The sequence below is a fragment of the Haliaeetus leucocephalus genome, unplaced genomic scaffold, assembly GCF_000737465.1.
Source record: "Haliaeetus leucocephalus isolate CR32 unplaced genomic scaffold, Haliaeetus_leucocephalus-4.0 Scaffold802, whole genome shotgun sequence".
Taxonomy (NCBI): domain Eukaryota; kingdom Metazoa; phylum Chordata; class Aves; order Accipitriformes; family Accipitridae; genus Haliaeetus; species Haliaeetus leucocephalus.
Window position 1 is genome coordinate 790,946 of NW_010973238.1, and position 27,266 is coordinate 818,211.

The 27,266-nt window shown below is 41.7% G+C and overlaps 1 protein-coding gene across 5 annotated transcripts in view; it reads right to left on the bottom strand.

Moving 5' to 3' along the window:
* Positions 1-1,587: 1,587 nt before the first annotated feature.
* PPIL2 (peptidylprolyl isomerase (cyclophilin)-like 2) overlaps positions 1,588-27,266 on the bottom strand; it is a 74,783-nt gene continuing 49,104 nt past the window's right edge. For all 5 annotated transcript variants that reach the window (XM_010581638.1, XM_010581637.1, XM_010581639.1 and 2 more), the window contains 6 exons: positions 18,459-18,576; positions 15,756-15,812; positions 5,485-5,557; positions 5,262-5,324; positions 4,641-4,780; positions 1,588-2,910 (listed from right to left, as the gene is read on the bottom strand). In XM_010581638.1, coding sequence (XP_010579940.1) covers positions 2,817-2,910; positions 4,641-4,780; positions 5,262-5,324; positions 5,485-5,557; positions 15,756-15,812; positions 18,459-18,576 — 545 coding nt within the window. In that variant the 3' untranslated portion in view covers positions 1,588-2,816. The remainder of the gene's footprint in view (positions 2,911-4,640; positions 4,781-5,261; positions 5,325-5,484; positions 5,558-15,755; positions 15,813-18,458; positions 18,577-27,266) is intronic.

Below are 27,266 nucleotides of genomic sequence, written 5' to 3' on the forward strand. Positions count from 1 at the left end.
CACAGTGGTTCCCAGGAGTGAGTTTCTGTAGTAAGGCTGCACAACTCCTGCCTATCCCTCCAGACATGGCAGGAGCTGCTTTGGGTATTCCTCTTAACACACCACCCTTGCTGGAGAACCAAGTGATGAAAGGGGCAGAAAAGGTTTCAGCAAAGCCTCCTGACTCAGGTAGTGGAAAGTTTGCACGTCACCCTGCAAAGAGCCAGCTTTTGTAAAAACAAGGGCTACACCACACTGTCTTGCTCTCTGGGCACCCACCTCGTGCCCCTGTCAATATGGCTCAACATTTTCCCTCATCTTTTAGAGAAGAGCTTGTGTCACATCGCCCCTGTAGATTCTGCTGATCAGAAGAAAAGCTGAAGTTAAAAAAAATTGACCAAGTATGCAAAAGTACAGGTGTGGGAGGGAGCAGAGAGGTGGGAATTCAGAACAAAAATTTGCTGCAGGGTCTGGCTGCCTGAGCACCGACGTGCTCGCTGCCCTGCAGAGGCTCTCGGTACAAACCCCAGCCCAGCTGCTGACTCAGCACACAGCCTCAGCCAAACCGCTCGACCTCCACGCACCGTTGCAGCACCCTGGGGACAAGCCAGAGCCAGCATCTCCCAGCTTGGGTCCCACCAACAACAGCAGGGAGCACCGGCAGACCAGCCCGAATTCAGGTCGAGCGGTGAACGGAGGCTGAAGAGCTTCATCCCTGCTTAGAGCAAAACTAAAAGGGTTACGCTCAGCCCTTCCTAGAAGCCAGGAAATTGCTCTTTCTTTTGTGTTTGATGTTATGGTGGGAAATTGTAACAAAACGGGCAGCGCAAAGGCAGTGCTTGGAAGGGCAGCAGTCCTGTCTGCACTTTGCACGGGAGTGGTCCTTCATGGGCTGCAGTGAGCTCTGCCAAAAAACAAGTAGAAAGGGAAAGCGCGTAGTTATCTCTGCAGCCTGCTGCCTCGAAAGGAAACTGTCCCTTACATCAATCTGTAACAAGGACTCTTGCTGAAACAGGAGTCCTTGCCACACCTCTGTTGCCTTCCTTGTAATCGAAAGCTCCTTTCTTTCATAATAATCTCCATTTTAATCAAGTACAAAAAAACATTTTACTCTCATGGATTTCATTAAACTGCCCATTTCAGCTCAAGCAACACTGAACTTGACGACTCAAAATGTGCTGTAGTAGAAGTTAGGTAGAAGGGATCAATAACAATTTATCAGGAAAAGGCCAATCCAGGAGAAGCAAGAGGTTTCAATAAACACAAGAAACTCAGCTTGAGGAAAGTACCATCATATCCCCTGTTCCAGGAATCAAACACGTTCTTTCAAACTTACACGCTGCAAAATGCTGCAAAACAAAAACCCCCTATTATTCTTTCAAACTAGTTTGAACTTCCTATGATATAACAAAGATGTAATCATATCCGCAAAGATCCCAGAGTTCCTTATGAGCATCTTAAAAAGTAGGAATGAATCATTTCCTTCTATGACAATCAACTTTGTAATACCATGATCTTGGAAATGACAGTTGAAGAGTCAAAGGCAAGCACTCAAAAGAAAATAAAATCATTTAATGCAAAACATTTTACCAAAAGTTTTTACAGCAATTTCATATAAATGGAGTCTTCTCTTAAAATGTGAAACCACCAATATAAATGTATTGTTACAAAGCTGATTACAAAACTATCTCCTCAGCCACACAGAGAGGTAGGAAGGGTATTTCTGTCATCTGAAAACACCCAAGATGAACTGAAAAGTAATGTTCAGGATCTACCCTGCTACATCTAAGTGATGGTAACACACTTAAGTTTTTGGATTAAAACTTCACAGGCTGATATATCTCTACCTCATAAGGCCTTTACTAAGCTTCCTAATAATTTGTAGGTATGCAACGGAAATATCCGAGACGCCTGTCAGCTATATTATATGGTTTTACCTAATGATGGGAGGACTGATGTCAGGGCAGTCTACAGTGTGTGTTCCCCGGCAAAGAGCAGGCTTTAGGGACGGTTAAAAAAAAAAAAAAGTTGTTTCTATTCCTGCTCAGTTGCTCCTGGCTGTCGTTTCCGGCAACCCAAGGGCAGGTTTGAGCTGGTGTGTCCTGGCCCATCTGGCTGCCCAGTGGCTCAGGGAAGGCCAGCCACTGGGAGGAACAAGTGGTGCAGCCACTCCAGCCTCCTTATCTAGATTTGCTGCTTCTCAGGCTGTCAGAGACTTAAACGGGTACAGAGAGAGCTCATTTTGGAGCAGTCAGTCCAGCCAGGAAGCAGGCTCGCAATGAGCAAGAGACAGAATTGGTCCTTGTTGAGAACTAGCAAAAGGCAGCTGGAAGGGAAGGGCAGGACAGGCTGGAGCCCTCTCCTCCCCTCCGGAAAGCGCTACAGCAGCACAGGCGCTTCCCCACCACATTAATTCATTCCTTCATTTGGCAGAGTTGGCTTGTCTGGAAACGATTACCTGTAAAAGGAGCTCTTTCACCAATGTAGCTGTTCACTGAAGTAGCGTCCTGTGAGGCTGGGCTCTGCCTGGTCTGCTGCCAGCCAAGCAGAGAAAGGCTCCAGCTAATCCCCAGTGGAGCTGGGCTGCCTGCTCCCCGCTTAGCAAAACAACAACAAAAAGGCCTTCGAGGAAGATGCAGTGGGGGGAACACAGCTCTCTAGAAAACAAAGCCACATTAACCAGCCTTAACAAAGCAACAGTTTTCTTTCCCAGTGGAAGGGCAGGCTGGTGCCTTCCCTCCCCAGGACAGTCTGTCTTTCGGGCTCTTCGGGGACATGTGGGAGGCCGCCTTTTCTTTTTTTTGCTGTGCTGCTCCAGTGCTAGGCTCCCCGTGCTGCTACCAGGAGCTGAAGTCCCCGAAGCCTGTGCTCTTTTTCTCTTTCTTCGCAGCTGTGCTGGTTGAGGGCCCGTCATCTTCCACGCTGCGCTTCCTGGAGCCGAAATGAAAACAACTCTAAGGGACTATTTACTGTTCGGTGGGACCAGGGCAGCTGGATGCCTTTCCTCTCCCAGCAACAGCTATATCGGAGCCAGCCCATCCCTTATCAATTACAGAGGAGTGCAAGCTCCATGCCAGCATGGGGACTGCAGAGGGGGTGGGGATGGGGGCCTTTGGTATACCCAAAAAGAGGGAGAGTGTGTCAGTCTGTGGGGATGGTTTGGGTCAGGCTTTGAACACTTCCAGGAGCGTGTTCAAAACCCAACAAGTTCTCCAGGTCAGAGCTGAAGATTTAACAGCTATACATTTTTAGCAGTAACGATGAGAATGTGAGCCACAAGTTCTCTTCCTGCCTCCTCACCTGCATTTGTGGCAGCATAAGGATTTATGGGGAATTAGGTGTAAAGCAGCTGGGCAAGTTTTTCAGATCCTTTCCTGTTTCCTGAGCACAGCCTGTTGCAGTCGCTGCTGCTATTCACAGCCTCTCTTGAGCAGAGTTTGCAACCCCATGGAAACATTACTCAGCCAGCTCACGTGCTGTGGTTTTATTGACCGATATCAGTAGCTGATAAGGAGAGCCCTGAACCTGCCAAAGGGCTGCTACAGCCCAAACTCCCAGTTTCAAGGCAGGCTGCAATGAGTGAAGGACTAGGAAAGAAAAGTCCTTTCTGTACTACTTGGCCCTTTCCAGAGAGCTGCAAACTCTGCCTGCATTTCTTCTCTAAATACAGTGCGGAATGGCAGCAATTTTAAGCTAAACATAGTATTTTAAGGGACAAGCAATATTTTGTAACTGAAACACTTAACTGACACACCAAACTGACCTACATGGGCTAACATAGTTTTGTTCTCACAGTTATGCAAATGCCTGTAAGTCACGCAGGCACATACAAGCTGATTAAATAGCTGTCCAGATCTGTGGATGCATAAATACATGCCTTTATGCAGCAGACAGACAACAGCATTTTTGCAAATGCTTTTAGAGAAGTCTGAAAAAAATCAAGTGGAAGGCATCTGTTTTAATTTATCCAAAACTCATGCAAAGCTGCCACTCAAGTGGGATTCTGTACTGTCCTTAGGAAAGCAAGCGATGCTGCCAATCCCAACGGTGTACAAAGGGTGTCTGGAAGAGGATACTTTAGGACAAGCCTGTACAACCAGCCAGGCACCCTGGAGCTACTCGCCAGATGCCCTGTGCTCCCACAGCAAGTCTGGGAACCTGCTCCCCTTTCCGGCCATTTCAGTTGTGCTGGTACAACTGTTCATGTGGCTGAACAGGGAACCAGATCAGCAGACTGATAAGGGCTTAAGGCAACTACTTTGTGCAGGGGAGAGGCTGCTAAAAGAGAAACATCTGTGGGACTGTGGCCTTCAGAAATAGCTGCAGAAGAGGAAGAGAATAAAAGATGATGTAGGAAGTGACACAATACAGTTCCTCAAGGACTTCTGAGTTGTGGAAATGTATCCACAGTTCTGAAGTCAGCACACGCTGTTAAAGACCAACTTGGTCACATTCAAGTGCTGAAAGAAAAGCTCAGTTAACTTGTAATCTTGAAAAACTACAGAAGTAGAGGGAACTCTTGACTGTTAGGACTGCATGAAGGTGTCTTTGCAAAGTCTGCTGGTACAAACCAAACACCTGAGCAACGGCACTGGACAGGGTCAGTGTCCAGCAGGAAAGGCAACTAAAACACTCAAAGTTCAGATGGGCAGGGAACTCACGTTGCAGCCATGTTAATGTATTTTCCAATCCCCTGCCGGTAAGTTTTAGGAGTCTGGACCTCTTTCTTCGGTGGGACTGCCTCAGCTTTTGTTTTGGCTGCTTCTTCTTCTAGCTGGACCTTCTCTCTTTCTGCAGCAACCTGTGGGAAGCAGAGAGTGCAATCTGTTGCAAGAGCTAGTCCAGAGTAAGGAGAAAATGCATACAATTGTTTGAAGCTTTAAAGCACTCTAAAACAGCAATCAGCACCACTATGATTACAGGGCAGGCTTTAGGAGACAGACCTCAAGGGTCACTACAGGCTTTCTGCAGCCATTATAACAAAACTCCTCTTTTCCCACCTGCAGCTATCCGTAACTACTGTGGGCATTTGGAAAGGAAGCCATTGTAAGTGTGATGGACTGGGAGCTGTGCCAGACTCAGTTACAAGACCTCTCCGCTGAAAGAGCGGCGATGATCTTGGCACACAAGGCAATGCTGAATGGCAGCTGTTTAATCTTAGCTTGCAACCACATGGGCCAGGGGCTGCCCATGTTCACAGAAAAGGCATTAAGTTACAAAGTTCTCCAGAGAAGAGCTTTGGCCTTTCAAAAAAAACCAACCAACCAACCACCTATGCTCACCTGTGCATCTGCCTCTTCATATGGATCAACAAAAACGGTTGTTGTCTGAATTCGTATTTCCTCCTGGGAGCAGAAGAAGAAGAGCAAATCAATCTGCTGATTAAGATGCACCATCTCCCCCAAGTTTGGCTTTCAGAGAAGCGTCAGTGGAGTGAACCACAGTGCCATGTGAGGCCATATGCGCTCGCTCCCTCCTGCACAGCCCCAGGTGCTTCACACGTACTTTGGGACGGTCTGTTTTTGGGTCACTTTCCACATTCTCCATAGCAGTCAGAGTCTCAAAGCCACCAACCACCCTAAAAGAGGAAGGACACGATTTCCAGCTGTCACAACACACTCAAAATATTCCTGCACCCTTACATCTAATATATCTAATTTATGGCCATTACTCTAGCAGATTTTTAAACCATTGTGTTTGGGGAAGGGGAATCAGCAACTGTATTTGGAATACCTAAGATAATGTCATTCAGTGTGGAAGGTAAGAATTTTTTCTCAAGTCTGGGATTTGAATTTAAAATTAAACAGAACCTGGAGAAGTCAAACACTCAGAGGCAAAGCAAAGCTGTTTGTCCAAAAACTCAGTAGCCACACAAATAAGCAAGATGGAGAATGAGCGACTGTGGACAGCCGTCTGTGCAAGAAGACACAAACCCATTTCAAAATGGGTTCACTTGCTAATGCTACATCCATAAATTTGGAGCTCATCTGTTACTCCCATGAGCTTTGAAAAATAACCTAACAGACTTGGTCAAGAAAGCAAATGTTTTAATTAAATCCTGATTTTTTACTTTTTTTTTTCTAAATTGTATATCAGACCAAAGAGTAATATTAGGAAGAAAGGGAATCATAACTACAGCACTACTGGAGAGCAGTGACAGAGTTGTCCATAATAACACCAATAATGCAGAAAGTGCAGGACTGCTCCGAAAGCACAGCACAACCGTGAGCTTGTGAGGGCTCTGGGAAAGCAGCAGAGCATCAAGTCACAGCCACAAGATAACACTGGGACACTTTTCATTGCAGTTTTTATTTACGAGGATGTTAGATCCCTGGCCTCTCATTTTTCAAGTCAACATACCCAAATACTTGCTTGAAAATGTTTAAGAAAGGCTGAAGGCTTTCTGGCCTGTTGCATGTTCATTTTCAAAAAGTGTGGAACAATGGGAAAGTTCCAGAAAAGGATATTTAGAAAGGATTAATGGGGTGACCCAGATAATTATAAGACTGTCATCCTGGCATCTATCCCAGCAAAATAATGGAATAGCAGAGACAGGACATGATTAAGAGAGAAAGGAAATAAGTAATGGCAATCAACAAGGTTTTGTGGAAAACAGAGTCTGTCAAACAGCCTTCTATCTTTGAGACGACAGATGTGGTTAACAGGGATAACAGTGTCCGTGGAACAGACTTCTGGAAGGCGGCTGATATTTTGATTGAGAAACCAGAATGATATTAAATGAACACAGCACACATTAAATAAAAAATTGGCTGACAGGTGTCAAAATCTAATTTTAAATAGAAACCACTGAGTTTCCAGCAGGGTCCCGCTGGGATCAGATCTTGGTCCCAAGGTATTTAACGCTTTTATCCACATCATCATCCCCAATTAAATTTGAAAACAGCTATACTTAGAAGAGCAGTAAATAAAAATGAAGACAGGCCGTTGATGCTGAGCGATCCAGATCCCTTAGAAAAGCAGGCTGTAGCTGGACAACATCTGTTTTAATAGAGCCAAGCCATGTGGCCAGGAACCAAAAATACAGCCCATATTAATGGCTGTGGGACAATGAGAAGCAGCCATAATTCTCAAAAACACTGCTCCTGGAGCCAGAGGAGTTTGGGGCTGGGAGCTCAGCAGCAAGGGCAGGAGCCAGCCATTGAGGAGCCCATAGGACAGGGCAATCTGAGAGCCAGCAATCCTCCAGCCTTCATGGGTGGCAACTGCTTTGAATGGCAACTGTGGCAACTTTTTGAATCCCCGTGATTGCTGGGATTACTGGGACTCCGGTACCAGCACAAGTAGGCTGTCAAGGGCTGGACAGATGAAATGGAGGAAAATCAAATTAAATGCAACTGGTGGGGGAAAAAAAAAAATCAAACTGGGGAATAGGTAGAGTGTTTTATCACCTAACTCTGCTTTCACATCAAAGAAATAAGCAATACCTCAACCAAAACACACATCATATTCACATTCACCGTTATATACTTCTACTAGGATATCTCACTCTTGCAGGTGTTTCACAGCCAGGCAGCCCTCTCCAGTCCCGGCATGACAGTCTGCCCAGCCAGCACCAGGAGAGGCCCCTGGCTATCACCTGCAATGGTCTCAGCTGATCCAACGGAGAAATACACCATCTACTACCACTCCGCACCACACTATTTACATGCCTCACGCACTCCTCCCAAGAGCCACGTTAACCAAGCGAAACAGGCTGACCACCATGGTTTGAGTGGCAAGTGGGTCCTTCTCATTCGACACCCCTTGAGCTTAGTGCAGCACCACTGCTCCTCACTGCCGCCCCACGGGCTGGGACAGGCACTAAACACGACCAAAAAGACAGACCCCATCACAGAAAATAAAACGATGCAAGTCAGAGAGGGTGCTGCTCAGCACCTGCCCCGAGCAGAGCCATCCTTGCTAACATTTCGTTGCTGCTGCACTGCTCCAAACTTCTCCCCTTTACTGCCCAAGGGCCTGATGATATTCTGTAATCAGGCTGTGACTTTTAAGAACAAATGAAAAACACGTACGCAGGCTAGAACAGCCTCATTCATTTGCAACTGGAAGTATCACACTGGAGAAAGCTGCAGAGGGCTTGAAGACCCTGCATGAACTTTGGAAAGTTCATAAGAAAAACTCAATTTTAAAATCCTCCTCCAGGCCAGTATCAGATTCACTTATAATACTGATGATTAACACACAGCCTAAGATATATTCACTGTATTTTAATTACCCCTAAAGGAAACTTCTGATTTAATATTGGAGGATTTTCTAGCCAACAGCTCCACTCATTATCTGCTCGTATGTTTTCATTTAATTAGGTTCTGATAATTTGAAATAGCCAGATCAGCTATGCACTGGCAATCTCAACTGAGTAATCCCTTAGCCCATAGCTAGACCTCCTACAATATTAGCCCTAATGCATTTTGGCGATGCTCACGAATCTTCAGTTTCTATGCTAATTAAACTTCATTGGGAATACTTTGTCACTTGTACATTTTAAAAGGCTGTGATAGACACGGTATTCACAGGTCATCAGTAAATGACCCAAATAGTCTATTTTGACATGATTATAAAGGGCTAAGGGGGAAGATGACAAAGTTGTTATGCCTGCAGAGCATGTAATTCTCTTTTCTTCCTAGCTTCTTGTCTCTAAAATGGAAAATTGCTTTCTTTTACACCCCTGCATCTCTAACATTTTGCACAGAGAGTATCTCTATGCATATTACAGTGTCAGCACAGTAAGCCCTCAATAGAGGTTTATGTCTTTAGACACTGCCATAATACCAATAAAAAATAAAAAAGAATTTGAATACAAACCAGCAGCAGCTCAGAGAAGAGAGATCTGACCAGAGGAACTGGAAATAATTTACTAGTCACTTTTGTTCAGGGAGCACTTGGAAGCTTTGTCAAGGATCAGGCACAGCTGAGGCTGGTGCTTCATCAGTAAAAATTAAAATCCAAAAAGGACAAGATCCGATTGCAAACATCACCCAGCCAGTAAAAACTGAACTACACACTAATCAGGGCAGTCATGGCTAGATGCTAAAAAATGGAATATTCCAACTTAAGGTCTCAAACCATAAAGGATTTTGCAAACTTTCCACTGATTTGTCTAAGTAGAGAAACGATGTACATGCAGGCTCTCGAAACATTACATGCTGTTATCATCAAATCTCACAATGTTACATTGCAGCACTAAAATCAGTTTGATGAGATACAATGTGTCTTAGCCCATGCACTGGCATCCATTACAGCAATTGCTCCTCACTGAATGAGGAAACCAACACGCCAGAGTAGTTTTGGGAATTCTTTGCCTGGCCCACAACACATATTCTGGGTGTAAGAAGAAAAGCTCAAATACATGTTGCCAAGAAAAAAGCCCATACAAGTTATATGTAGAAAAGACCATCAGATCAGTACATTAAAGCATTAAAAAAAACCCCTCTAAAGAAAGCGCTACTACCTAATATTATTCTAATATTCACTAACTTTGAACAAAAAGAGATAAAATCTGTTCTATGAATAAATATGAGTCTCGGCATAAGGAACTCTGTACATCATTTTCATTAAACCAAAATGCAAACTCTGGAAGTTCAGACTAATACCCCTTTAAACTCTTTACGTGTGCTAAATACATTACACAGTGACAGAGCATACAAGTTAGCCTTTCTCATGCAATCTCACTTGTGCTAAGTTGGGAGCACAGCAGGGAAGGGAAGGCAGAAGGGCAGAAACAAGTTTAACCACTGTTTCTGGCTCTATTCCTTTTATAAGGTGCCACGCATGCTTTGTCCTAAATTGACCAAGTGAGTTTTAAACAGATGTTCAGCTGACATCCTACAGTGGAGAGGATGATACTTTCAAGACACCATTTACATTAGAACAACCAGTGAAACCAAGGGTTTGCTGTGTACTTCCAGTAGACATTGAACAGAGAAATGATGATCTCAACTATATATTTAGCTCAGCATTCCTGAGACAGCTTGTTGTATTTTTAGAGGAGCTTGATAAATGTTGCATTACATTTAAGCATGGACGACAAGGTAGGTACATTTAGGGTTTTTTCTGTTAGCATAGTAATGAAAACAAAAATGTGCCCTTACTCGTGCAATTCTGTTTTCTTGAAAACTAAGCTAAGTTAGCACTGGAAATCTTTGCATTTCAAATTTAGAGATGTTATTTAAAATCTTACTTCCTGTTAAGGCTCCTTTATGCAAACTAGTAACCTTGCTTCATAACCACTGCCAATGTCTTTGCATGAAGTGTAAGTGAAATATCTGGAGCAAGCTCTATCCTTTTGCGATATGTCAATGAAAGTCTTGTTGTACATTAGTTAGTGCTGCTCCCAAAGAAAACTGCAGCTCCCTAGCAGTCTCACAGATATTCACACATGGACTTCCTATTTCTCCTATTTTTGTTTAGAAGAATTAGAGGAATTAAGCCTTATGTAATGCTGGGGATGGCAGCGGTCCAAGACGATAAGTTTCCTGGTCAGTAGATGATACAAGAACAATGTCTGGACTTTTTTAAAAAAATGCTTTAAACTAGAAACAGAAACCAGAAAGAAACTTGTTGTTTTGTAAACACATTCTGCCCTCAAGGTTATTTTTATAAAAAGGAGTACATACATTTATATACACACACACAGAGAACAATATATACATGCACAAACACGTACACTCAGAACAGAATGTTTTCTATGTATACACCCCATCTGAAAAGGAGCAAGCAATTTGAACTTGCAACAAGGACATAGTCGAAACATCTCAATCTCTCATAAGGGCTTAATCTAGCAGGCAAGACGCAGTAATGAAGGGTGCTGAAAAAATAAAACAACTTGGAAAAAAGCATTTTGAAACTAGACTCAACAGATGAACCTGGCATGTAAGGACTTCTCTGCTCTGGCACAGGTTCCTCTTCAGAGATCACACAACTGTTTTGGAAATGATAGCAGCCCTCGTGCAGCTCTGACAGCCCAGTCCTCATGTGCTACAGGATACCACAGCCATGGCTTCCACAGGGCGGCCTGGTTTATTTTCCCACCTTGCTCTTCACTCCTATCCTGGTGTCTGGGGAGCAGATTCTGCAGTGCAAAATTAGGTCAGGCTCCCTACACAGATTCAACAACAGAATCAGCTCTTCTGCTATCACACAATTCTGTTCTTCAGATGTACTAAAGCAGAAGAGCAACAAGAACATGAGTTTCCCAGCTTAGAAGCCACTGGGGTTCACTGATTCAAATCATACAGAAAATGCTGCAAGTGGAAACAGACACTGTGCGTTATTTAACTGTACCTGGGTAACTGAATAACACCTGGTAGTTGTTTTATGTAGCTAATTACTTTAGAGGACAAGAGTTACCTTCATTGCCCCATTCTACAGAATTGCAGTAGAAAGCATTAAACAGGTTAAGGAATACTTAATACAGCATGATACTTTTCCAAGGAAAGAAAACTTTCTTCCACAAAAGCATCTGGCAAGGGGAGGAGGGAAGAAAAGAGAAGACTAAGCTGAGTGCATGTCAGCTACTGACCGGTGCCTCCAATTTGACCAGCTCTGAGGTTTACCAAAACACCTTGTTCATTATTTCCAGGAACAAGAGAATTGAAGAATGAGCAGCAGAAACCTTGAGAGAAGGTTAAAAGTTATCTGCATAAGCAGATACGCACAGCCACATACAAAGGGGAAAACTGTCCTCCATATACTCATCTCCTGTCTCAGTTGCCACATCTTTTTCTCAGTTCTTGACAAATACAAGTGATGCTCTAATAAACACACAGAACTGCTGCACAGATCATTTCCAGCTTTGCCACTCTGACCACAACAGTTTTCTCTCTGCTCCCTCTATTGCCCTTATTTTTATCACATCACATACCCACAACCTGCCCCCACTTTCAAACCCACCATGCTCTGCTTGTCCTAAATCTCACCCAAAATTCCAAGACAGCATTTCTCTCCTGTTGATCAGCATGGCTCGATCACCTTCTACTATCATTTTAAACATGCATTTTTTCACGTGTCCCTTTAGCTTCAGAACAGGCTCCCCAAAAACATCCACAAAGCCATTTAATTTTTTCCTGGGGCTTTCTTTTTCCTTGGTTCTGAAGAAAGTGCAAACTGTCGGTGAAAGGTAGGCTGAAACGGGTCACTGTCGCAAATTTCCTGTATCTATATGCAGTCTCTTTTCTACTTACACAGCTCTCTGGGACAGAGATTATGTTTCTATTTCTGCTTATAAAAAGCAAAAGTACCAGGTCTCCGATCCACAGGAGCTGCGAACCACTGGAGTAATAGAAAATATAATAACAACATGGATGGGATGTGCTTGCATCTAAATTTCATACACTGCACCAGACAGGAAATGTAAACCTATACTGGTGTTTTGGCTGTAACATCCCTGTAGTTCATGCAGCTCACACAACAGTTGAACTCCCAGTTTTAGCGTGGGTAAGAGGGAGTCCCCAGGCACACAGCCCACAACAGCAGCAGACTGGACCTTCCCCATGCAGCAGTGCCCTGTAAATGCTTCTCATCCACTCCGTGCAGACCAAATGCGTGTTGGTTGGTTTACATTATTTTTCTAAATTAAACATCTTACCAGCAAGCTAGAAGCCAACAAAAGCCACCAGTTAGTTTTCACATTAATTACAGCATTCTCTAAGTCTGGAGAAATGGTAATTACTAGAAATGGTAATTACTAATTTAATCTAGGCAGCTCTGCTGGAGCAGGAAATCCATGCAGCCTGCAACACACCTCCAAGGGAAGGCATCCTTCTCTCACTCTCTGCCTTTGTTTTTGCTCCCCATCCATGCCAAATTATCTCCTTTATTTTCAGTAACATCCATCCTCATTATTGCCGTGGTGGGCAGCACAATCATGACAAGATGCCTTCCCTGTCCTCCAGCTGCAGCCTTCTCCTGAGACTTGACAATTCCAGTGCACCAAGCCAGACACATGCCAGTTCTTCACAGTCCCACTGCCTGCAGCTGGTGTGTTTTCCAAACATACTTAGCAGCCAAACATCAAACATTAATAGCTGCTACTATGCAAAAACTGTGTTTCAAACCAGTGAGGACATGAATAAGATGCAGCTCCAGAGAAGGAACTTTTCAATGTTCCATCCCACACAGGACCAAAAATAAAGAAAGGGGTGGGGAATGATTGCTCTTTCACTCTTTTTCGTTCTCCAAGTATAGAAAGCCTGCTGAAAAGTTCTATACAAATTACAAGCAGGTCAAATTCTGCTCTCAAAGATACATATGTGACACTCACTAACATGAACCAGAGCCACACAGAAAGCTGAGGGTACAGCTGAGATCGGAGTAGTTAGGTTTTTATATTAACTGAAATAAGTAATCCTCAAATCTATATGAGTCACAACAGGCCAGTAAGCATCCAATTAAGACAATCCAGTTTACCATTCATGGAAACAAAGAATTCTGATTTAATCGGTTCATTCTATTCTTAAACCTAGATATTATTACTAGATATGCTTCCCAGATATTATTGTGCTATACAGTTTGAGATCAGATACAGTCACCAAATCCTGGAAACACCCAGGATCTAAAATATCAAACTGAAGCTGGAGTTTCACTAGAGATACAACGTCTGGAATCTTTTGGCTTTTATGGCTTTTAAAAACAAATGCAGGTAAAACCAGCTGAAGGATTTTGATGAGAGAATATAGATCTTAAGAGCTGCACACATCAGCCTTTTATATTAAACTTGTAGGTTAATTCAATTATTCAGGTATTCAATTTGTAGATTAATATAGAGTAACTGGAAGGCATTTATCCCAGCATCTTCATTTTTTACATTCTTTGAATTAATCTTCATTTAAACGCAAGAGAGTCCAGAGTAAAATTCACCTGCTCTGTGTTCATATGAAGATGTCACACAGTTTTCATGCAGGGAGCCAAATATGATTCTAAACCAACATTTTTAATAAAGTTTTTCCTTTGTATTTCAGCTAAGAATATTTGCAGTGCTGAGAAAGCAGCACCACTTCTTTACTCTGGCAACTAAGTTCAGATTTCTGTAGTAGCAGGAACAATTCAAAAATTAAGACAGTCTTTGCTAAAACTGCTATAAATCTCTGCTATATACACTTAACCAGATTTACTTGGACTGAAATAATTCCTCTCTAAAGGGCAAGGCACACTGTAAAACATCATTTGAGCTATTTTGCTCATAAGGTACTTGAGATATTACACAGGGCCTGAAGGCTTTTGGGAGCACACTCCCTCCACTGCAATAAGCTCAGCTACCCTCTAAATTCCTGGTGAATTATGGTAAAACTGGAACACACTGGGGAAACACAGTAAAGACACTAGAGGACTATACAGGATGCTCACTGCAGCCAGGTTGCATCCAGAACTGAAGAACAGTCACATTTTCAGCTGAGCTATCCTAACCCAAATACTATTTGATGAGGTGGCAAGCTCAGGTTAACAGTATTACTGTATGGGATTTAATGGGATTTTTGCAAGGAAGACTCAAATTGCAGCTTAAGTGAAACAGTCTTAAGATATGGGTAATGTAACTCCTCCAAGAATATACTTGCTCTCAGCTTTCAGTATTAGAATTTACTTTATTTATCTGCTTTCACCAAATGACAAGGGAACTTTTAAATTTTTCTAGGACAAACCTGAGAAAGGAAAAAGAAATATATTTCAAAGGGTGCAATTATTGCAGAATCAGTACTGGAACTAACGGCACTAAAATAATTGTTTAAAATGAAGCCAGTTTCTGCCTCAAGAACTCACAGGCGGAAAAGATGGATTAAATATATCACTTTCATTGTACAGCACAATTGTATGACATCCAATCAAAGTAAACAGCACATGCATTTATTTTCAATTGTTGCCTTTCAAACAGATGAAACTATGAAAAGAATAAAAAACAGATCTTCATTTAAAAAAGACTAAAATCCTCAGGAGCTACCAATGAAGCAGGCTAGTAAAATTGCCCTTCCTGCCATTTGCACCAAGGCATTTGTCAGAACAGCTATGCAAGACTTGGTAAATACCATGTACCTGCAGCAGAGAAAGCAAAGAACAAACCGTAGCATAAAGATTTTGTAATATCTTCTGTAATAAATACCTTGATCTTTATCATGTGAGGGCTTGACTGTAAAAGACTTTTGGAAGAGACTTCTTTATAAAGAAGTTCGCTTGCTGTCTTGGCATTGGTAATATCTTTATATATACACACATAAACATGTATGTATGTACACACACATGCGCACACAAACTTACAGATTTTATACCGATGATAACTGTCAGGAATAAAAGAAAAGAAGAACAGAATAAAAAAGAATAAAAGGGCCAAAAGACCTAACCTGTGCAGAAGCTCTATGTTCCATGGCATGATGAAGAGCAGCCCTGTCATGACTAATTTCCCGGTTGACAGCTCATAAGAGGATGAAAACAGTGTTGAAGAGGTAATCTCTTGTGTCCCAGAAATTAGCATGCACAAATATTAACATGGTTGGTTACAGGATGATGATTACTTTGTTCATGACTCCCTGGAGGGCCACCCACAGAAAGGAAGTAAGGCAACTTACAGTGATGGAAGGAGAAAAAAAGGCAGAGCCTGATGACTGACACTGATGTGATGTTGGCCATCTACTCATGACCAGGAGAACTGGATTGTGAGCCAGGATTTTGCTCCAGTCCAACTGCAACAGTCACTAGATTCTTCTCTTTAGGCTTCAGACACACAGGAGAGCATGTCTGCTGTACTGCTGCCCGTAATATCCTTCACTTACCTTCCAAAAACTGTATGCTTCTTGTCCAGATATGCACAAGAGCGGAATGTGATGAAGCTGGAAGGAATAAAGACATAACAGTTAGCATATTATCTCATTGACACTCAACAACAGCCAGTAATGCTTAAAAACAGAAAGTGTATGCAAAAGCTCTCTGAGAGAAGACAAGCCCCTCTCCCTCTCTGGCTCCTCTCTGGGAGGCCCGCTGGCCAAACATCCTTTAACTCCTCTGTTTTGTGGGTTTTGTCTTGGATTTCTGGAGTTTTGCCTTCTCATTTTTACACCTTACTAACGTCCCTAAACAGTACTCCAAGCACGGTGACTTGCACAAAGTCCAAAATTAATCTGAGCATCTGCCTCCTTGGCCATGCAGACTCTGGGAAGCTCATGCAGGACAGGGAGACGTGCATCCTGCTTGAGAAGTACATTTCTTGTGCATGATTGGGAGCTTGTATCCAGCATATACAGTTATATAACACAACAGTCTCTGCCAATGTAACCTTCTGTCTTTTAGGATATTTACTTTTTGCATTTCTCTTCCATTAAATTGGCCTGTTGGTGATCCATTTCTCCTCTGGACAGAGCAAATTTGTGCTTCAGATACAAACATGGCAGAAGAGTACTTCAAAGTGTTAAAAGTAATTAAAACCTGTGAAACTTGGATTTTTAATTTGTAATTAACTGGACTTAATTTTGGGGGTTGTATTTTTTGAACTTAAACGTGGGAACTGAAATACCAAATCCAAAGCAACCTTTACTACTAAAACTTTTCTCCAAAGCTTAATGTTTCTTTAGAAGACTTGGACTACAAGCATATGAGACAGAGGTTTCCACACTGTGGTCTGCAGACCACGATGGACCATCTTGGCTGGACATGCAGTGCTGGCTCTCCTCCCTGTCTCCATCTGTTACGCTACATTAGAGACAGCTAAAAATATATAAGCATTCCAAAAGCACTTTTCCATATAAGCAACTGCCTCAGGAAATTATATGATTGCAAATACGAGGGGCTGCAATCTGCCAGACAATCTATTAAGACATAGCTTGCCCTAGGAAAGTTTTGAGATGCTGTGCAGAATGCAAACTCCTACACACGGCAAACATTACAACTCAGCTTTGTGCATGGGTACTTTCCACCACTTCATTCCCACATATCCAATACTTAAGATTACGAAGTGGTCAGTTACGTAGCATTGTAATAAAAAAAATCTGAGCAGTAGCAAATATACGGAGAAAGCTTCTCATCCATCATTGCAGTCAAAATAAAATTAAGGACAATGGAATTAACATAACTCAGGATGATCCCAGAGGAGATGTCCTGAGCATTATTTGAGCATCACTTTACACAGGGGACCCAGCTCACTCTGCACTGCATTGCCTATCACCTATGGGGAGAGCTATTTGCCCAGTTCCTAAGGTCACAACAGTTGCCAGAAGTGCCTAAACAGTGCCTAGGAAGCTTTATAAATATGGGCAGCTGGAATCTCTCAAGGACTTCACATATAAAGGAATTTCATATTTCATTTGCAAACTTTAGGGAAACATATGATCACATTTACAGCAGCAGATGATGTGACTCAATATGGTACATCACTCATGAACTGCCTCTATAATGTCTGTTTCGAAACCCTTTTTTTTTTTTCCCAAAAAAAAAGCCTCTACTCTCCACTAATTTAGCACCTGAGTGCTGGCAATAACATTCAAATCCAAAATAAGCTCTACAGCAACTCGATCCTGCAAACTGCCCAACATGTGCTTAGTCTTAAATATGTCAGTAAGCCTATTAAAGGCCCTGAGACAAGCACTTGAGTTTAATTAAAGCTAACTACACTACTGCATAGTTTACAAGCCATAATAATACTTAGCATCATGAAGACCAACACCAAGAACCCCCTCTCTCCCTCCCCACTCCCAACACACAGTACTGTACACACACACACACACACACACAGAGTCTTTCCTGGGCTCACAATGAAAGTACAACTTTTTTCTATTGCAGTAGGTAGAGAGCAACCAAGAAATAGTTGGCTCAAAGTGACATAGAACATTTTCAAAAGACTGCAGGCAAATACCTGTATTAATGTTACACATAAAGAAGGTTATTACAACATCAGTATCTTTAAATTTCATTCATTTTTCTTCCTGCATCTTCATTCATTTTTTCTTCATGTTAGTCCTCATTTTGCTTTTGTACATTGAAAAACAAGTCATTCTGAATGCCAGATTCTGCACTCTGCCATGTCTAGGTTCTACACATTTCAACACTGTTCTCTTTTATTTAAAATCAGGTGAGTAAAAAGAAACAACATTTCCATAGAGTATATGTTTAATTTCATTAAGCCGTTTCAAAAAGTTCAATACAGGACTAAATTTAAACAGAGTGGAGAGGTGTAATGATCTTACAGGGATAACACTGGGGGGACACTGACAAAAATTAACAAAAACTTCAAATCATAAAGACAGAAAAGACAAATTAATGATGATATAATAAACCTACAGGTCTTCTTGCCATGCTTCACTTTGCTCTTAGGTAGGGTAACAGCAGCTGTAGCTACCCTGATTTCAATATGCAGCACTCAACGGAATATTTCACTTGACTGAACTTTAAAGAGTAGCTCGTAAAATGTCATTTGTTTTCTTAACAGAGTAAGACACAATGTCTAGAGGGAAACAATAAAACACAAAAAGCAAGTGACTACTTACAACTGCGATTTGTTTGTGTTGGGTCCAGAATTGGCCATGCTAAGAACACCACGTCCCGTGTGGGACAAATTGGGCTTGAATTCATCTTTGAAAGGTTTTCCCCAGTAAGATTCTCCTCCTTAAAAGAGAAAAGACGATAGAAGAAATGTTTGTTTTCATTTGTTTCCCACTACATTTTATAACAGGCACTGACGTTAAATTCAAGGTTTCTGGCACTTCTGATCACTATATGTATAACATTTTTAGCTCATCCCTGTCACCAGGCTAGTATTTGAGCATGCCCTTGAAATCAGATGTTTGTAACTGGCAACACAATTCTGTGCCCCCACACTATCAACTACAACAGACTAGACTGTTTATCAACAGCCTTATATATTGTGTGCTGAAGAACTGTCAAGAATTTCATTTTTTACTGCTGGTCCACTGCAATTTTTCTTTTTTGAGACATTAAATCTTTAAAAGTGGCTTCCTGACAAAACAGAGAGCAAAGAATTACTAGTTTAATTGCACTCTGGATATAGCATTGCTTTCGGAAATAAAGTATCAGGGAGATAAAATATGTTCATAGAATCAACTAAGAATAGGAGTTATAAGCTCAAATGCTTAATTCCTGGCTAAACAATGAATAATGATAACATACATTCCTGCAAAATAAAAGGCAAAAATTAGGTATTTGGACTAGATACCTGGATGACGTAAACACTTAAATGCAATGAAGTCGAAAGGATGATAAAACTTTGCACAAGCTGCAGACCCAGCCCTCCAAAACTGATTTCTTTTCTGCGTCTGTGGATAGAAAGAGGGTCTGGGAGACCTCTCCTCCTGGCTGTCATTTTTACATTATTTATGACAGATCTGACATTTTCATTTGCACTTTTCCTCCAGGATCATTCTTAATAAGAAAAACGAAGACTGAGATGAGTCATAGTTTTACAGTCAAATCCATAATCTTGTTTGACAAACCATGAAAAAAATATTTCACCTTAGGATAGTATTAAAAATAAACCAAACAAAACTAGCCAAACAGGCAGCAAGACTGGGCCATCTGCAGAACTGCCTCAAGAATCCTCTGGAGTAACTGTATCACTTGCAAAGCAGGAGGTCAGTAAAGGATCTGTAGTGCTCAACAGCTATTTGCACATCTAATACAGCAAAGCAATTTGATGATACAGCTGCACAGGCAAGCAGCAAATAAAATTGAGGAGTAAAACAATGTCCTACTGAAAACCTTATGCAGAAAATCAGAAGAGTGCATCAAATGAGAAAAGACTTTCAGATGATACCACGAAAACAAAGCATCACAGGTGGATGGCTGCAAGTGCAAGTGGAACTAAGAGAGAAATTTTGGAAGAAACTGACCCACATAAAAACCCAATTAATCATGTTCAAAAGACCTATTAATAGAGTTGAGTGTTGCCTGCTCTGCAGTTTGACAAGAGGCAGCAAAAGGGGACAAACCCTGTAGGGATTTTCTGTAATCAGTAGAGGAGAAGTGATTACTTCAGCAATCTTTGGCTATTGAATATTTTAAGATGAGCTAAATTTCATCAGCTTGATCCTATGATCCCATATGCCAATCTCTTCCAGTAGTGGGTGAAAGGGATATGGTACAGCTGCAGCCAGCTCTACTGTCTTGAAGATGGATCCAAAACCCAGCTATTCTAGCCAAATCCAAAGTGTTCAACCTATTAGAAAATGTCTTACCAGAAGCCAGTAATTTTCTTCGCTAATGAATCTCCCTGTGTGTTCCTATTTGCTAAGACAGGTTACTTGTGCAGTGCCTTAGTTATCTGCCTTGTTCAGAAAAACAGAGTTCTTGTAGGTTAGTAAATAAACAAGTTATGCTCAGAATACAGCAAGGCTCCACGCCAACAGGTGCTGCCCGAAACTAGAAACACACCTGCAAAGCCAGCAGACCCACTGCCCATCAACAGCACTATGCTCTGTGCACTACTTCTCTTTCCCTCTTTGCCTTTCACAATTTTCACCTTTCCGCTTCGATCTGGCCTGGTAGGGCAGCACCGGGGACGGGCTGCCTGCCTGCAGCACCACGCCGCTGCAGTGCCGTTGCTTCACGCCCTGCATTTCTGTTCTCTGCCATGGCTGGAGTAAAAAACTTCACTTGGACCTCCCTTAGAGAAATACATAATTTTGCTTAAAAGGACCTCTTGAAGGAACTCCTAATTATTTGTAAAGCAGATGCACTTGCTATGAGTCCTAACCTCGAGGACTGTTTGCTGTCTAGAAATTTTCAGATGATATGCAAACATGAACATATCCTATTGAGATAGTACACAGCAGCAAGTGGCCAAACCCTTGAGACCGTTAGATCCTTCACATGCTCTCAGCTGATGCTGGAATTACAGCATTGTCAAGCTGCTGAAGGAGGGTGGAATCAACCCTGAAGCCTTCGCTGGTCAGAAAAATAATGCAAAAGGAAAGAGAAAAACTGTGAATGACAGAAAGACTCTCTTTCTGGCACAACAAGCAACCAGACCCAAGAGCTTGCAGACAGGAGCAATGAGCCATTGTCTTTAGGTTTTGGAATATTTATTTTTGTATGATTTCATTTCAGATCTTACACTGCAGGTCAGAATAATCTCATATGTACGAAGGCTAACTTCAGTTCATTCCAGTTCTCTGGAAATAGTAGATAGTTACAGCATGACATCCAGTCCCTGCCTCCCTCTCTGTCTGCCATACAGCTGTTTCCAAGGCTAATTCTGTCTGCCCGGGAGCTGCAGCAAGAACAGAGAATGGCCTGTGCAACATTCGCCTGAAAGGCCAGACGTCCTATAAAGGACATAGCTGAAGTGTCTGCGGAGGCCTGGCAGCACGGACTGGCAAGGGGTGGTGGAGACGCTGCAAAGGCAGCAAGACAGCAGTACAAGAACAGTTTGGGGGGTTTTGTAATTTTTTTTTTTTAAAGAAAAAAAACACTGATTTTTAATTTAAGAATACTTTTAGAAAAAAAAGAAAAAAAACCACCCAAATGTATTCTCTTTAAATTAAAAATAGACTGAATATACTGTTTGTCAAACTCCTGCTAACCCCTGGAATCATTCCAGGCTTCAAGTAGCTGCTTGAAGCAGGACCAGACAGAGCAAGCCAGAAGATGGCGAGTTAAATGTATACATTTTTTTTAATTACTGAAAACCAGAATCACCTTCTCTCTGAAGATTAAGTACAGATCGCTTGTTAGTCTACTGCCATGACAGCACAATGCTCAGCCAGGGGGGTCTGGAACAGGGATTTTAGATCCTTACATTTTGCTCTCTATGGTAGAGCTCATTCTAAACTTGGAAAAATAACTCACAGGCTCCAAACCTACTGCTAATAATTAGGAGGCATTTGGAAGTACCTAGCAGATTTTACTGTGTTTATTCTCAACACAGTTGGGAGGTGTGGCTGTGCCATCTTTCTCATTTTCTAAAAGCAGAATGGATGCAGACAGACAGAGGAGCTGGGACTGTTGCACTGTCTAGCTCTAGCCCTCTCTTGTTACACTCCCCATATATGCCATAAAGAGAGGAGGCTCCTCCTTATATTCCACGAATTGTCCTCTGAGAGCACACAAATTACCGCTGACTATATATGGAGTCAGGATGATGCAAAAACCTCACCCTGAAGCTGATGTACCAGCCTACAAGCAAAGCTCATGGAAAACAAGAATTGACTCTGGGTGTTAGATTCACAGTGGGCAGCACTGCCTGTCACTTCACCTTCCTCTCAGCTTACTCCCTGATAAGATTATCTTCTGTCACAGTGGAGCTGTGTGCCCACTGGACTTGCAAATGCTTCTGAGATCCTATTAGAAAAAGTGCTGGAAAAAAATTCTGTGCTAAAAATCAGAGGGGTTCGCATGGCAGCAGACATGGCCCCATGCGGGTGCTGCCACTGCCTGGATTGCTGCTTGGAGTCCAAAAGGGAGCAGTAATTATAAACCTGCATATGGGGGTCTGCTGTTTCCACAAAGCTGGAAATGGACTTGGGATCGGCCACGGAAATCCACTGGTCTTCTAACAGCATTTAACCTGTACAACATCAAAGCCTTCAGGAGCCAGAAAGAGTTTTTGCACAATTCTGTAAAATAAAAATCACATGCCTACCCAGACACCCCAGATTCAAAGCTGAAGGCAGCTGGGAGCCACTTCCCCACATTTTTAATAAAAGAGAAAAATTCTCTTAAATTAAAGAGGTGTTTACCCAATTCTCACACAGAGATGAAACCAAACAGACCTCACAGCTCATAGAAAAAATTAGAGCGTATTCATCATTTCCATGGCTATCCAGAGTGGCAAGATATATTTAGCTTGTAACTGAAGCACAGTTAGTTATTCAGTCTCATATCTGCATCTTGTGCTGATAGTGAAAAGGTGAATAGAGCTAAACTGACACCTGAAGCAATGACACATTAGCAACCACACAGAAAAAAGCCACATTTTCAGATTGTCTTTTGAACTTAAACAGGTTACTCTTTGGTAGTCTTTGTTCCTTCTAAAGGCATTTTTTTCAGAAAGTAATTTTTTGGGTAAGATTACAGAAGTTGTACAACCTTCTTGCAAAGAGCTGAGAGATGCACCTAAAGCTTCAGAAATGTAGCATTCCAAAAGCCAGGTGTGGGCTGGGAATCATCATTCATGACAGTTGTGATTTTAAAGAAATCCTTCCTTTTTCTGGCGTAAAAATTGCTAAGCAGTGGTAAGGAAGTGGGAGGGCTCTGATTCACAAAAATGATGGCTTACTTTCAGTAATTTTCTTCTTGTCATTTGGAACAACGAGGTACATAATAACATCTGACACTTCTATAGAGCTTTCCAAGTGAGATTCTTGAATCATTTTGCAAATATGAAAGCCTTAGCTCAGCCAGTAAGTGCTTCTCTCCCTTCAGATAAGAGGACACGGTACTTTTAACCCCACATACCAAGGGCTAGATTTTCAGAGAAGCTGCAATCTAAAAGGAGTATATTGCTAGATAAAAAGGACTTACTCTTGTCCTTTTGCTGAGCTTGAATCACGCAAGAAAAGGGGCTCTAAAACTGGTTACATTTTAGGAACTTGCCTTGTTAGGAAATCACATTGCAGAACTGACCAAGTTTGTTCACAGTCCCTTTGCTATTGCCAGTTCAGAGGAGGGGAAAAAAAAGTGCTTTGCTCTGCTTATTGCCATCCAAAATGTAATTCCCATCTACCAGTGGTATTTTATCTTGGACTTTTACACCTATTACATGCCACCTTTGCGCCCTCCTACATTCATAAATGGACAAAGGCACACACAAGGTGATTCATGAGACCTTCCAACAGGTTGCAAGTAAGAGTAGCTGAAAAATGCCTGTGCCACTTGAAAATTTAATGCTTTGTGTATAGTTTTCCCTTTTTCATACAAAGGGTTTAGGATATTAAACCTGTTTTTCCTACATGTAAATTTTCTTCTATTATTTGGAACACTGAAAATACAGAGCAGCTGCTCCACTTGCACTAGCATAAGTTAAACAGAATTACTCACAACGTTCAACCACTTAGTTGTTATGAACAGCAGGAAAAGATACATCACAAATCTAAAATTCATATTCAAATAATTAATCATTACAAAGAATGACCATGACTCGGCTTATTACTCTGAATACTGCCTCTATGGGTGGTTATTTTGTTAGAAAAAAAATAAACTGCTGCAGCACAACAAAATTTCTCCCAGTAGTCTTATGAAACGTTAAGTTGAAGGCTGTAGAAAATTAGTTTGGTCCTCTAAATCAGTGTCAGCCTTACAGGACTATATCTAACTGCTTTGGCAATGCAAGTCTGCCAGCTAAGCTAAGGTAAAACTCTATTCCCCACTCTTTTCCCAGTGTGGTATCTCAACTTCTAGATGCCATAATGCTAATTTCCACCCTCCTCCATCTCAAGGTTAACTGTGGAGTACCAGGAATCAGCTGTCCTTCATGTGTCTGCTGGGTCACAGTTACTTTTACGACAGCCTAACGAGAGACTCAAAAAGAACACATTGGGGTGCTGAATAACAAATGAAAAAGAAATAAGGATCAGTGCTGCTTACAGATAGGACTGTTCAGCCAGAGTGGCCATGGAAGTGGACAGTCAGTGACAACCAGATTGGCATTTTACATCTGTGAAATGTTTCCAAAACACAAGCACATTTATCTAGGCGAGCCGAGAGCACAGTTTCAGTCTATGTACGTATGACATGTAACCTTATGTCATGTTGTACTGAATGTGCCCAAATACACCCAGAAGCCAAACAGTCCTGGGCTTAGTTAGCAATGGAGTGGGTGATCATCGAAGCATTTGGGTGATGCAACCATAAACCTGACACCTGTTGCTGAACATAGGATGAATTCAGATGACAGAAACCAAATGTCGGGAAGATTTTTGAACAAGTCTGTTCTAGTTCCTGAGCTGATCAACAGGAATAACTAAATAAATATAGCAAAACAAAAATATATACAGGCTTAATGCACCTTCCATGTATCAGTTTGGAAAAGGTGGTAGTTTCTTTTTTTAAACAAACAAAAAAGCAAGCAAAAAACTATCCCAAACCTCTTAGCCAGAAAATTTCAGTTAAAGCAGAAGGTTCTATTTGGAAGAGGAAACAAAGGATGTTCTTTTTTTCTGAAGTCTTCCTACAAAAGGCTCTAACAGAAACAATTGTGGCAGTTTAAGATATTGATGTTTAAAAGGTAGCTTCCAAGTAGTCTTCCCTATTGCTAATTGGAATATCTGGGAAGAAAGCCCTGTTCTACTCTCATATGCTTCTCTGATATTGCAGAAGGCAAGTTATTTACTCCCCCAGTAAACCTCTAAAGACCATTAAATCTTACAGACTTTTTAGCTTTCAAAGATGCATATTCTTTTTTTTCTAAGAAGCAGTGAGTCAAAGAAATGCTGAAATTCCTTCCAACTGCCAGAAGAAATAAAAAAGGGAATTTATACTGCAAATAACATACAAAACCAAGGTGAAAAAGGTACAAAGTACTGAATCCCAATGCTTTACTCGAAAGCTTTCCTAACACGAATGCTTGTGATCACATTAATAAGGTGCAAACCAATGGACCAAAATTTTTACACCACAGGAGCCTAGGAGAGCATCACTACAGTTGCCATGTTCTTACACTGCTATCAAGCTGCACCTTCCTCTGGCCACGGTGCTGCAGAGAGAACGTAAAGCCAGGCAGACGCCTTAGGTCTGGCCACCTTCTTGCAGCATGTGGCTTGAGATACGCAAGTGAAATTTCTGCCTCACATTCAAGTGCCCAGGATCTATCAGGTAGTCAGGAACAAATCCTGACTACTAGCCCTCTGTGAACAGTCTAAGCGGCTTCATTTAAGTAAGTATTAAACACACAGACATGACAGTTCAAGAGGAATCTGGTAGCCCACCAGGCTGTCAATTTACAACATTTTCTTGTGATATTATCATATTCAATAAGTGATTAAATAAGGATATCTAAAATGCAGCTGGCTTCACAAGAATAAAAAACATTCAGTTGTAAAGAAGATAGTTGTATCGTTTGGACTCTACAATAACTGCAAATAGTCTCTCAAAATCTGCAACACTCATATCTATTTGAGTGTACACTGTCCCTTTTATTAGAACTTTAATAGTCTTGACAGATGTTTGCAAGACATTTCGCCTGCAATATATTCATATTTAATTAAGAATGACAAGGAGGAAAACAACACGGAAAAGACTAGAGGTCATTAGACTCCTTTTGTTAAATAAAAGAATATACATCGGAGTGTTTTTCTCCTATGGACTTATTTGCATTTTACTTCCTACTTGCTTTGCCAGTAGAGCTGAGTCTTGACCTTCAATGCAGCTGCACTGCCGGTCTGCTGCCAGCTATTAATTGTGCTGTCTTACAATACTTCTACCATTTGCACAAATAGAGACAAGAATGACACCAGGAAGTTAATTTTCATTCCACTGCAGGATCTGAACTCCACCCTACAAGGGTGAAAGGTGTCTGAGTCAACCCATTAAATTTCTCCTGTCTCCTGACACCTCTTTAATTTCTCATTTTAAAAGATGTTCCTAATTATGTCTTTTGGGATTTGAACTGAAACTTTCCTTATAACAAAATCAATTCACATTTCTTTTGACAGTCCAAGCATATATGGTGACAAATCTTGTTAATGGGCTTTTGCCATCAAAACACAGAACCTTTAACTAGTCTCAAATCTTAGAGTATGCAACTGTTGATTATCGCAGGCAGTAGAAGAAAAGCTGTTGGTCAACTCACACTAACATCATTTACAAAGTCAATAGAGCTAAAGTATTTAACAACTACAAAGACATCTTTTTTGGATGACCTGTGAGCACACACAGAAGGTTATAGTGCTTGCACATACAGGCGACACATGTATGAACTAGAATAAAAATGCACAGAACCCCACAGGACCAGGTGAGGAGCTGTGGAGGCTGGTGACATCTACAAGTGGGTAGATAAAGGGTGCAGGTGGAAAATGAGCAAATTTACAGCAGCGTCTAGAGATATCACATGACATATCTACTGTGGTGGGCAATGCTCTGAGGAGCCTTTAGCTGCTATGTCTCCTCACCATTTCTGATATGAGCGTTAATGCAGATCTCCAACTAACCAGCTAAGGGAGAAAGAACAGGCAGAAGAATTTAGTCACAGTGACCCCTAAAAGTTAGAAAAAGAGCAGCTTGGGCTTTACAAGGCAGCTAGCTGGGAGAACAGATGGTATCTGGCTATTCACCAATTCCAAGGCAGGTCTCAAGTATTTCATTAATGCTGAATTTGAAAGCAACTTTGCATGAATGTGTTTCTT